Source organism: Pagrus major, chromosome 15 (genome assembly GCF_040436345.1).
Source record: "Pagrus major chromosome 15, Pma_NU_1.0".
In the NCBI taxonomy this organism is placed as follows: Eukaryota; Metazoa; Chordata; class Actinopteri; order Spariformes; family Sparidae; genus Pagrus; species Pagrus major.
Window position 1 is genome coordinate 31,021,987 of NC_133229.1, and position 12,911 is coordinate 31,034,897.

The following is a 12,911-nucleotide window of genomic DNA, read 5'->3' on the forward strand; positions in this document are numbered from 1 at the left end:
GTACTACAGACTGCAGTATTTGTACTCTATCTCCTGTGTGATGGATGTAGGAGGTCCTGGGAAAGGTCCTGGTCCTGGTCCTGGTCCTGGTCCAGGTCTTAGACCGAGCCAGACTAACGAGCCAGCAGAGACTCCACAAATCAACAGACACAAACCACAGAAGAAGATTTGATTAAAGGAGCAGTTCACTGTCACGAGGAACAGCGCCTCTGCTGGAGTCTGAATGCTCTCAGATCATTTACATCTCTGATCCCTGTCACCTCCTCTCTCTCTCTCTCTCCTCTCCTCTCTCCTCTCTCCTCTCCTCTCTCCTCTCCTCTCTCCTCTCCTCTCCTCTCCTCTCTCCTCTCCTCTCTCCTCTCCTCTCCTCTCCTCTCCTCCTCTCCTCCTCTCCTCCTCCTCTCCTCCTCCTCCTCTCCTCTCCTCTCCTCTCTCTCCTCTCCTCTCTCTCTCTCCTCTCCTCTCTCTCCTCTCTCCTGCTCCTCCTCTCTCCTCTCTCCTGCTCCTCTCCTCCTCTCCTCTCCTCTCTCCTCTCTCCTGCTCCTCCTCTCCTCTCTCCTCCTCTCTCCTCCTCTCCTCTCTCTCCTCCTGTCCTCTCTCCTGCTCCTCCTCTCCTCTCCTCTCCTCTCACCTCCTCTCCTCTCCTCTCCTCTCCTCTCCTCTCCTCTCTCCTCCTCTCTCCTCTCCTCTCCTCCTCTCCTCCTCTCCTCCTCCTCCTCTCCTCTCCTCTCCTCTCCTCTCCTCTCCTCTCCTCTCCTCCTCCTCTCCTCCTCTCCTCTCCTCTCTCCTCTCCTCTCCTCTCTGTTAAACTTTCTCCCACAGTTCCTCCTCTGGTCTTTGAGGAGATCTGGATGTGTTGTGGGACGACTGGGTACAGTTCAGACCTCCATGTTCCCTGAAAGGAGAGGTCTGACCCCTCCTCCTCCTCCTCCTCCTCCTCCTCCTCCTCCCCCCACTTCCCTCGCTTGGTGTCTTTGTCTCTGTCCTTGGCATCCACAGTGAGTCCTCAGAGCGTCTTTCAGGAGGAGAGAATAGAGGATTGTCTTCATCAAGGAGGACGGCTTGTTTCAGGAAGTCCAGGCCGGGAGGAAGGGGGGAGGAGGAGGAGGAGGGGGGGAGGAGGAGGAGGAGGGGGAGGCAGGCAGAGGGAGGTGAAGCAGAATGTCAAGGCGAACGTCTTTGTGTCGGATGTTTTCCGCCTGGCGACAGCTGATTCATATTCAAATGGTGCTTCTGAATGGACGGTTCACACACACACACACACAGACACACACACGCACACACACAGACACACACATGCACACACACACACAGACACACACACAGACACACACACACACAGACACACACACGCACACACACTCATTCCTGGAGGAGGTGAAAACTGTGAGAAAGGAGGAGGAGACAAACAGGAGTCACATCCAAACTGACGTTGAACTTTTATTAGTTTTGATAAATGATGACACGTTGATGATGTCATTTACTAGATCAACAGCATGAAAAAAAACACTCAAACACATGATGTCACAACATGTGATGTCACAACATGTGATGTCACGTCTGTAAACATGAGAATACACCATCAATGGAAACATCAAAGGCTGTCCCGACTGTGAGGTCACAAAAACACGACTACATTTAATCCTGATCGGTGGTCGGGCGCTCCACTGGTTCAGACGTCTCCATGGTAACCAGACGCCATCCTCCAGCCGCCACAGTGACGACACGAAGTTCTTCAGGCTCATCAAAATTGTCGAGCGTCCGACCACGTATCAGGTCGTCAGCGTTACTGGGTCGACTCTGTCGCCATGAAAACAGAGCCGCTGACTCAGCAACAACCACACCTGAAACTGAACATCAACATCTACAGAATGCTGAGTTCTCATTGGACAATTCTTTATTTGAGGTAGGAGGCGCCGTCCAGCTGTCTGTCAGAGGAATCGAGGGTCTCGATTGGCTCGTCGGGAGCGGAAACGGATCTCAGACAGTTTGGAGTTGATGCCGGATCCGATGACGCCTTTCTTAGCGAGAGGAAACCGAGCCAGGATCGCATCTGACAAACAGAGAGAGGAAGACCATCAGAGAGGAAGACTATCAGAGAGGAAGAGTGTCAGAGAGGAAGACTATCAGAGAGGAAGAGTGTCAGAGAGGAAGACCATCAGAGAGGAAGAGTGTCAGAGAGGAAGAGTGTCAGAGAGGAAGACCATCAGAGAGGAAGAGTGTCAGAGAGGAAGACTATCAGAGAGGAAGAGTGTCAGAGAGGAAGACTATCAGAGAGGAAGACCATCAGAGAGGAAGACTATCAGAGAGGAAGAGTGTCAGAGAGAAAGAGTGTCAGAGAGGAAGACTATCAGAGAGGAAGAGTGTCAGAGAGGAAGAGTGTCAGAGAGGAAGACCATCAGAGAGGAAGACCATCAGAGAGGAAGACTATCAGAGAGGAAGAGTGTCAGAGAGGAAGAGTGTCAGAGAGGAAGACTATCAGAGAGGAAGACTATCAGAGAGGAAGAGTGTCAGAGAGGAAGAGTGTCAGAGAGGAAGACCATCAGAGAGGAAGAGTGTCAGAGAGGAAGACTATCAGAGAGGAAGAGTGTCAGAGAGGAAGACTATCAGAGAGGAAGACCATCAGAGAGGAAGACCATCAGAGAGGAAGAGTGTCAGAGAGGAAGACTATCAGAGAGGAAGACCATCAGAGAGGAAGAGTGTCAGAGAGGAAGACTATCAGAGAGGAAGACCATCAGAGAGGAAGAGTGTCAGAGAGGAAGACTATCAGAGAGGAAGACCATCAGAGAGGAAGAGTGTCAGAGAGGAAGACTATCAGAGAGGAAGAGTGTCAGAGAGGAAGACCATCAGAGAGGAAGACCATCAGAGAGGAAGAGTGTCAGAGAGGAAGAGTGTCAGAGAGGAAGACTATCAGAGAGGAAGACTATCAGAGAGGAAGAGTGTCAGAGAGGAAGAGTGTTGACAAAGAGCGTCAGATTAAAGGAGCAGTCTGCTGAATGAACCTACTGAAGATGGCGTTGATCTTGTGCGGGTCGAGCGCGCTGCGTTGTGGTTGGAAGGCGGGCCGGCGGCTCCGCCCACCTCGTAGGTTGCTGTTCATCAGCGTGTTCATATCAAACACACCCATCAGCAGCGTCCGGGCCATTGCTGTGGGAGACTGCGCCTGATTGGCTGCCTGCCACGAGCGGCCTTCACACAGAACACCTGAGCCTGGATACACCTCCACCTGGCTCACCTGGACAGATGAAACCACAACAGACAAGTTTAAAACCAGATCAGATTAAACCAGACTAATCAAAACTAAAAGGTTGGAACGGATCCACTGCAAGCCAGATCATATAAAACCAGTTTCAGATTAAACAAGTTCCTGATTAAACCAGTTTCAGTGTGAACCAGATCATATTAAACCAGTTTCAGAGTAAACCGGATCAGATTAAACCAGTTTCAGTGTAAACCGGATCAGATTAAACCCGTTTCAGAGTAAACCAGATCAGATTAAACCAGTTTCAGTGTAAACCGGATCAGATTAAACCCGTTTCAGAGTAAACCAGATCAGATTAAACCAGTTTCAGTGTAAACCGGATCGGATTAAACCCGTTTCAGAGTAAACCGGATCAGATTAAACCAGTTTCAGAGTAAACCGGATCAGATTAAACCAGTGTCAGTGTAAACCAGATCAGATTAAACCAGTTTCAGTGTAAACCGGATCGGATTAAACCCGTTTCAGAGTAAACCGGATCAGATTAAACCAGTGTCAGTGTAAACCGGATCAGATTAAACCAGTGTCAGTGTAAACCGGATCAGAAGTGTCCTCACATGTCCGTTAGCGTGTCCAGCAGTACACTGGCTCTCGGAGCAGCTCCTCCTCAGCTCCTCCATGTCGGTCTGGCTGCAGAGCGGCGCCTCCTCCCCCATGTGGCTCCCCAGGCCCAGGTCTGCTCCTCCTGGCAGCTCCTCATCCTCAGAGCCCAGCGGGCCCCAGGACTCCAAAATGTCCCCGCTCAGCTCCTCCTGGAGCTGCTGGGTGTAGACCTGTGGGTGGAGGTCTCCGTCCTGATTGGCCGGCTGGTGGTGATGCGAGTACGGGGCGTAACTGTCACTGCCTCCTGTTGCTGTGGAGACGGAGTGGTGACTGTTGGACTGACCCAACGTCTGCCACATGGTGGACAGGAGCCCAGGGATTTCTGGGAAATGTAGTCACAGTACATGTCATGAAATTAAACCAGATAAAATAAAACCAGGCAATTTTATTCAAACCAGATTAGATCTGTTTAAATCAGATCAGGGTGAATTCTCTCCTCGTGTTCAATAAAGTGTGTTTCTATCTGATTAGAGCAGGTCAGATTAAATTAGATCAGGTGTGACAGGAAGTGAAAGGGAGTAACCCAGTGGTCTGTGATTGGTTACCCATGACCAGGTACACTCAGGTGACTCACCGTGGACCAGCATGTTCCTCAATCTCTGGTTCTCCGCCGACAGCTCGGCTCTCTCTCTCTCCAGCTCTCGAACCCGCGAACGCAGGAAGTGAAGCTCATTGGTCTGTGGCGGGGTCAGGACCGGCCCACCTGACACACCTGACTCCACCTTCACCACCTGCAGGAGGGAGGAGGGAGGGGCGGTGTATCTCACTGTCAATCAACGGATTACTTGATTGGCTCAAACTCTTCTTCATGTGCTGTGAGAGCGACGGTAAATGAAATTCTGTCCATCAGAGATGTTCTGATCCAAGTGTTCGAGGCTCATCATGTGTTTTATATGAAATCGGTCAGATAAATGTAGAAGAAGAATAAAGTAACACAAGATGCAAATACTCACAGACAAGTACTTTAAAACTAGTCGAGTAAATGTACTCAGTCACTGGTAGCAGCACAGAATCTGTGTGACGCTGTTTGAAAATCTCAAATAAACAGAACCGACATTAAATAAACTGCTGCTCAGTTTGTTGAATAAATGTTCTGAAGCAGTTCTGGTGGGTGATAATGAGCCTGCAGCGCCTCCCACAGGTCCGACTGTCAAACTGCACCAACACGAGATTAAATCGTGTCAATAAAGTCTTTATTTCTTCTTCACACTGACGGCACTGCAACGTGTTTCCTATATTTGGTTGACCATGTTTTATTTTGTTTCATTATTTATGATCTAGTTCTCACATATTGATCTCCTGATCAGCTCGTGTTGTATAAAGTTTAGCTGCTGTTTATCTAAATTATTCATATTATTCATTATTTTCTTCATATTTGACCTTTATTTCTCTCTCCTGCAGTCACTTACTGTCAACTTATTAATAATAAATATACATAAACAGCTGCAGCATATATCTGTACATATATGAACTAATACCAACAATAAAGACATCAACAGAATGAATATTAATCTTTCATTATTATTTTAATGACAGCTCCGTGACGTCAGCTTTTGTAAGTGACATCACGACCACAGCTGAAGCATTTCACCGATCAACACACCTGATTATTGACCCGCAGACAGTCGCTCTGACACTGACACTGTCAACAACCTGAAATATCCCACTGCACGTGAACTCAGCCTCATTACATTTAATGAACACCGTGCAGGTAAACAGCCAGTGTGACGTAAACACACACACACGCACACACACACGCACACACACACACACACACACACACACACACACATCTACGTGTCTGTGGTACATGAACATGATGTGAGTGCAGCAGGTCCGGGATGTGACCGGGTCTCACCACCGGCGGCCCGGTGTCGCCGCTGTGTGTCCGCTGCAGGACGCTGCTGTCCGGACACTCCGTCATCTGCAGCCCGGAACCGGAGCCGCCGCTCGGGCTGGACCCGCCGAGAAAAGCCGCTAATGTTCCGCCGCCGAGCCCGAGAGCCGCCGCTCGCAGCAGCGCACAAAGAAGAAGAAAACAAGTTTATTAAAATTCATAGAGACGTCCACATCCGGTGCTCCCCGTGACGTCATTACTGACAGACCGCGCTGTAGTTTCACACAGGGACGTTTTGTTACGTTACTGCGCGTCCGAGACTACAGTACCCAGAGAGCACCGCGGCCGGCAGACTGTAAACATGCATGGAGCCTGAAGGACGAAGAGACTGATGATCGGTGAGTTCTGCTGGGTTCTGCTGGGTTCTGTTTAACATTACCGTTTTGGTACTGGGTTCTATATAACCTTAATCTGTTTCTACTGAGTTCTACTGGGTTCTACTTAACATTACTGTTTTTTTCGAATGAGTTCTACTGGGGTCGGCTGAGCTGTACTGTGGTTCTAAGTGAGACACGTCACCTCACACCTCACACCTGTCACCTGTCACCTGTGTGTGTCTCCTCTCACCTGTCACCTGTCACCTGTGTGTGTCTCCTCTCACCTGTCACCTGTCACCTGTGTGTGTCTCCCCAGTGTTTGTGCGGTATAACCTGGGGCCAGGTGTGGCGGTGGAGCTGCAGCAGGAGGCGAGTGTGGCCCAGCTGAAGGAGGTGGTGGGGAGTCAGCAGGGAGTCCAACCCGAGCACCTCAGGGTGCTGTTCGCTGGCAGAGAGCTGAGCAGCTCCGCCACATTGCAGGTGAGTTCAGGTGAGATCAGGTGAGGGAGAAATGGTTCCTGTACTGAGGCGTCTTCACCTCCTCTTGGTGACTCCTTCCTTTCACATCATCTCCTCTCACCCTGTCCTCTTCTCCTCCTCCTCTCAGGGCTGTGACCTCCCGGAGCAGAGTACCGTCCATGTTGTTCTCCCTCCATCAGGTTCCTCCTCCTCCCAGCTGCTCCTCCTGCAGGAGCGCCTGGCTCGAGGAGGCAGGGAGGAGCAGGACAGTCTGACCAGGCTGGACCTAAGCTCCTCACGCCTCCTCTCCACCTCCTCTGGGCTGGCAGTGATCCTGGAGGGGGCTGATGGAGGAGCAGAGGAGGCGAGAGAGGAGGCGAGAGAGGAGGTGCATGCTGCAAGTCTGCAAGGTCAGAGTAGTAACAGTGTCAGTACTCCTGTAGTCTGTCTGTACTCCTGTAGTGTATCAGTAGTAGTACTCTGACTGTGTGTACTTGTGTGTACAGGTGTGCGTACCCGCAGTACTTTCTTTGTGTACTGTAAGAGCTGCAGGTCGGTCCAACCTGGAAAACTGAGAGTTTGTTGCAGAAGCTGCAGACAGACGACACTGACACTCAGCAGGGTGAGAGCAGTACTTGTACTGTTAGAATGAAGTATTATTACTATCGTAGTACAGTATTTATACTGACTGTACAGTCGTTAGTTCACCTGGCTGTCATGTGACGTTGATGGTGATGATGAAGATGAAGATGATGATGATGAAGGCTCCTCTCTCTCTGTCAGGGTCCGTCCTGTTGGGAAGATGTTCTCCTTCGAGGTCGTATCCATGGCGTGTGTCAATCAGACGGTTGTCATGGAAATGAGGCGGTAAGTGGGCAGAGGTGCTGTTTGATGTCAGTCCACCCAATGGCATTCTGGGAGATGTAGTTTATCTACTCTGTGTGTGTGTGTGTGTGTATATGTGTGTGTGTGTGTGTGTGTGTGTGTGTGTGTGTGTGTGTGTGTGTGTGCAGGAGTTCTACATGAAGTGTGCGTCCCATCCGACCTCGGATGACGACCTCTCTGTGGCCCTCGACCTTATTATGACCAACAGCAGAGACGTCCCCTGCATCGCCTGCACCGACACCATGTAACACACACACACACACACACACACACACACACACACACACACACAGTATCCATATATCTACTCCTGTAACTTGTCTGTCTGTCTGTCTGTCTGTCTCTCAGGGACGTGGTCCTGGTCTTCCAGTGTTCGGAGCGTCACGTGATCTGTCTCGACTGTTTCCGTCGTTACTGTCAGACTCGACTCAACGAGCGACAGTTTGTTTACCATCCTGTGATTGGCTACTCGCTGCCTTGTGCTGGTGAGTGCGTGATGTCACTGCAGTGTCATCAGCCCAGTAACCCACTGATGATGTAACAGTGTCATTAGTGATGATGTCACAGTGAGGCTCCAGATCTCATGATCATCAATATAATCAATAAGTGTGATTATCTGTCTGCAGCCGGCTGTGACGAGTCTCTCATTAAAGAGCTGCATCACTTCAGGATCCTGGGAGACGATCAGGTGAGTTTTTTTTCTGCTTCATGTCGAATATTTCTGATGTGAGACACATGATGCTGTAACCATGGAAACATCAGAGGTCACGCGTCTGTGTTGAAGTACTAAACTTTATTTAAATGACTTCTGATGACATTATTGTACTGTACTGAGTTCTGTCTGGCTGTCTGTCTGTCTGTCTGACTGACTGTCTGGCTGTCTGTCTGTCTGTCTGACTGTCTGTCTGACTGTCTGTCTGACTGACTGTCTGACTGTCTGTCTGTCTGTCTGACTGTCTGTCTGACTGACTGTCTGACTGTCTGTCTGTCTGTCTGTCTGTCAGTATGGGCGGTACCTGCAGTACGGGGCTGAGGAGTGCCTGCTGATGACTGGAGGACTGATGTGTCCGTCACCTGGCTGTGGGGCGGGGCTTGTCCCACCTGATGGCAGCAGGAGGGTGGAGTGTGACCGGCAGCTCGGCTGTGGCTTCATCTTCTGCAGAGACTGCAGGGAGGACTACCACCAGGGGGCGTGTCCCACTGAGCTGGTCCCGCCCACAGGTGGAGCCTCAGAGGTGAGCTGACCAATCAGGGAACAGATCAGCTGACTGATCAATATTATTATTTGTGATGGTCGACATGTTTCTCCAAAGTTTGAATATTCAGGTCAGAAATAACAAACAACTCTTCCTCCTCCTCCTCCTGCTACTCTCTATCCTCCTCTTCCTCTCTTTCCTCCTCCTCCTGCTCCTCTTCCTCTCCCTCCCTCTCCTACTCCTCCTCTTCCTCCTCAGAGTTTCGTGGTGGATGAGGAGGCGTCTCTCAGAGGGAGGTGGGATCGAGCCTCCCTGCTCCTCCTGCAGGAGTCGACTAAACGCTGTCCTCAGTGTTCAGTTCCTGTCGAGAGAAACGGTGAGAAACAGTCTGAACTTACTGAACCAGTCTGAACCGGTCCTAACCGGTCCTAACCGGTCCTAACCAGTCTGAACTGGTCTGAACTGGTCCTAACCGGTCCTAACCAGTCTGAACTGGTCTGAACGTTAAAGCTTTTTAACATTTAAAACCTCGATGTGTTCACGGACTGTAGGATTTCTGTGGTTTCGAGCTCACTGATACTCAACTTGTGTTGCCCTCAGTTTAGTCTGTCAGGCGGCACAGTGTGCCTGCTGTCAGCGCTGCAGGAGCATCAAGACACGTGCAGCTTTAAAAGAGTTAAAATCAGAGGGGTTAAAGGTCGAATGTCACTGTACTGTAAACACACACTGTGTGTAACGAGTGTGTTGTCTCCCCCTGCAGGCGGCTGTATGCACATGCAGTGTCCTCTGTGTAAAGCAGAGTGGTGTTGGCTCTGTGGAGTCACCTGGAACAGAGAGTGTATGGGAGACCACTGGTTCGGATGACACACACACACACACACACACACACACACACATAGACTCTAGTGATCGACCAGCTGATCTTCAGATACAGATCATTAGATCATTGATAATCAAAGAAGCTGCAGGGGATTGTGGGAGATGTGGTTTTAAGTTCAGAGCCTCGGTGTCTGATTTAATACACATGTTGATTAATTATATTGATACTTTATAGATGTCACTGTTATAATGTCACATATAACGATGAATTGTCAAAGTCCAGTTGAGCCTCTGATTGGTTCAAGAATGTGTCATGAAAACAGTTTCCTGTTTGTCTGTTCAATAAAAATGTTTATTTATTAAAGCAAGATGATTGGTTTGATTGATTTTCGTTCGAGGGTTTTGATCAGATGCAAAGCATGATGGGATCAGGGTCAGTGAAACAGGTTCTGTTCAGCAGATCAATGTGATTGATCCGTGTGGATCTGAAGTTTATTAACTTTATTCAATCTTTAAAATCTTTATTCAGTCAACAGATTTTAACAACAAACAGTAGAGACGTCTGAACTGATTGTTTATTGATTGTTTACTAATAATGTAGAAATCACTTGATTATCAGAGCTGTGTGGACGTCAGTATTGATCCAGGATCAGTCTGACACAGTCAGAGGTTCCTCTTTACAAAGATTAAAGCTAAAAGCTAAGCTAACAATTTTCAACTGTCCAATTTTAATTTTAAATGTATTTATTTTATTGTATTTTAGACTCTGAGAGGAAAGACAAACAATTTACTGCAGAAACATAATTATTGTTTTAATTAAAGAATAAATCTGTTACATTTATTTATTTTATTTTATTAATTTCAGATTTGTTTTGTGTCGTAATAACTCGACTGTTTGTCAGGAGGATTTAAAAACACTGATGTTCAACAGGAAACTGTGTTTATAAAATAAAAGTCTGTTTATAAAGATGCTGGTTTTCATTCAGTGTTGTGTTGAGTCCTGGACCTGGACCTGGACCTGGACCTGGACCTGATCCCTCCACCCACTGATAAGAAGAACCATAAACCTTTGAGCTGATAAACGTCAGCTGACTTTATGGTTTTGTTTTGAGCAGCTGAAGATTAAAACCATGAGGTGAAGACTCAGACCGATCTGGTTGAGCTCAGTCCCTCAGAACCACGAGGTGAAGACAGATCCAGAGACAGTTCTCTGCTGATTTTAGTTCAGGATAGAAGATATTAGAAACAGTTCAGACAGGTCCAGCAGGTCCATCAGTGTGAAGGTCTGGAGGTCTGACCTGGTGGACGGAGACTCAACAGTACCAGGATGAAGAGAAGAACCCAGGCTGGACTGACAGGTTTGCAGAATCCTGGACTGGAGCTGGAGACAAGGAGCGAGATGATCCAGGTGAGTGTGAGCCAGAACCAGAGCCAGGTCCACCTGGAGCTGGAGTGTTTGTTTCAGTCTACCACAGCCGGGTGGAGCTTAACTCATGAGCTCCATGATGAACTCTGAAGAAAGAGTTTTAAACCAAAATAAAGAAAAACATCAAAGTAAATCTGAAGAAACAAAAGTTCGATCAAAAACAGCCCGTGACAGTCACACTGGGTCCACTGGTGTTACCGCAAGAAAAAGTTCTGTGTTTGTCTTCAGGTCTCGGGGGGCCCTCAGGTCTCGGGGGGCTCCCAGGTCTCAGGGGGCCCTCAGGTCTCGGGGGGCCCTCAGGTCTCGGGGGGCCCTCAGGGGTCCAGGTCCTCGGTGTCTGCAGCAGTGAAGGCTGCAGCTCGCTGGGCTTCGTACTCGTGCGGCCGCTGGAAGCAGAGAAGAGGGAAACTGAAAGGTGACGCAGAGACAACAGGTGTTTTTTCAGTCAGCTCAGCAGATCTGGATTGATTAAAGTTTCAGTATTATTGATTTGTCTTCAGGTGTTCAGCTGGCGACCAGGTACAGAGGTCTGGCTGAGGATGATGACGAGCAGAAGGACGAAACTGACACCACAAATAAAAACCAGCAGCTCAATAAAAAACTGCTGAATCACTTCAGACAGCTGGCCACCAGCAACCAGGACACCGACCAGGTAACACAGGCCAGGTAACACAGGCCGGGTAACACAGACCAGGTAACACAGGCCAGGTGTGTTTGTGTGTTTGTACAGGTGGACCTTCAGTTTGTGGATGACGTGATCTCAGATGGAGCCGATCCAAACAGCTCGGACAGATATGGACAGACCATCCTGCACGAGGTCAACGCACGATTCTTTCATTTTGATTTATTAATGATTTATTTGTTCATTGACGACATGTTTACATCAAATAAAGTAAATATCGACATGTAACAACATACAAACAACACTGTAAAGACAACAACACAGACACACAGCACAGAGACACAACACAGACACACAACAGAGAGACACAACACAGACACACAACACAGACACACAACAGAGAGACACAACACAGAGACACAACACAGACACACAACACAGACACACAACACAGAGACACAACACAGAGACACAACACAGAGACACAACACAATAAGGTTTGTGTGTTTGGTAAACCCTTCAGATCTCCCGGGCCTGGAGCGTGGATGTGATGCGGTTCTTCTTGGACCGGGGCTCAGACCTCCTCAGGCCAGATCAGTTTGGAGTCACGGTGCTTCACGTGGCCACGGCGCTGGACTACCAGGACATGGTCCAGTTCCTGCTGGACCGTAAAGGTCTTTACATGAACACTGACAAACTGTAGTGTTACTACTTCCTGTCCCACCAAGTTAGTCCACAGCATCACTGAAGGGTCTGTTGAACGGTGGCCCCCCTGGGCCCCTGGAGACACAAAACAACTACAGAGACACAAACAACTACAGAGACACAAAACAACTACACAGAGACACAGAACAACTACAGAGACACAAAACAACTACAGAGACACAAACAACTACAGAGAGACACAAACAACTACACAGATACACAAAACAACTACAGAGACACACAAAACAACTACAGAGACACACAAACAACTACACAGATACACAAAACAACTACAGAGACACACAAAACAACTACAGAGACACAAAACAACTACAGAGACACAAACAACTACAGAGAGACACAGAACAACGACAGAGACACAGAACAACTACAGAGAGACACAAACAACTACAGAGACACAAACAACTACAGAGACACAAACAACTACACAGAGACACAAACAACTACAGAGACACAAACAACTACACAGAGACACTAACAACTACACAGGGACACAAACAACTACAGAGACACAAACAACTACAGAGAGACACAAACAACTACAGAGAGACACAAACAACTACACAGAGACACTAACAACTACAGAGACACAAACAACTACAGAGACACAAACAACTACACAGAGACACAAAACAACTACAGAGAGACACAGAACAACTACAGAGACACAGAACAACTACAGAGACACAAACAACTACACAG

General features: G+C 48.4%; 2 protein-coding genes across 2 annotated transcripts; one reads left to right on the forward strand and one right to left on the reverse strand.

Annotated features, from left to right (window-relative positions):
- Nucleotides 1-1,931: 1,931 nt before the first annotated feature.
- Nucleotides 1,932-5,915, reverse strand: LOC141009083 (uncharacterized). The gene is made up of 5 exons (XM_073481494.1): nucleotides 5,721-5,915; nucleotides 4,437-4,593; nucleotides 3,817-4,184; nucleotides 3,007-3,235; nucleotides 1,932-2,053 (listed from the first exon to the last, which is right to left on the reverse strand). Exons 1-5 carry the CDS (start codon nucleotides 5,784-5,786, stop codon nucleotides 1,932-1,934), a joined length of 942 nt encoding a protein of 313 aa, XP_073337595.1. The 5' UTR covers nucleotides 5,787-5,915.
- A 118-nt stretch (nucleotides 5,916-6,033) lies between these two features.
- On the forward strand, nucleotides 6,034-9,803 carry LOC141009932 (E3 ubiquitin-protein ligase parkin-like). The gene is made up of 11 exons (XM_073482680.1): nucleotides 6,034-6,097; nucleotides 6,393-6,556; nucleotides 6,684-6,945; nucleotides 7,042-7,157; nucleotides 7,319-7,402; nucleotides 7,549-7,664; nucleotides 7,769-7,905; nucleotides 8,047-8,108; nucleotides 8,425-8,655; nucleotides 8,875-8,992; nucleotides 9,377-9,803. The coding sequence occupies exons 1-11, from the start codon at nucleotides 6,091-6,093 to the stop codon at nucleotides 9,478-9,480; spliced, it is 1,401 nt and encodes a 466-aa protein (XP_073338781.1). The 5' UTR covers nucleotides 6,034-6,090; the 3' UTR covers nucleotides 9,481-9,803.
- The last annotated feature ends 3,108 nt before the right edge of the window (nucleotides 9,804-12,911 follow it).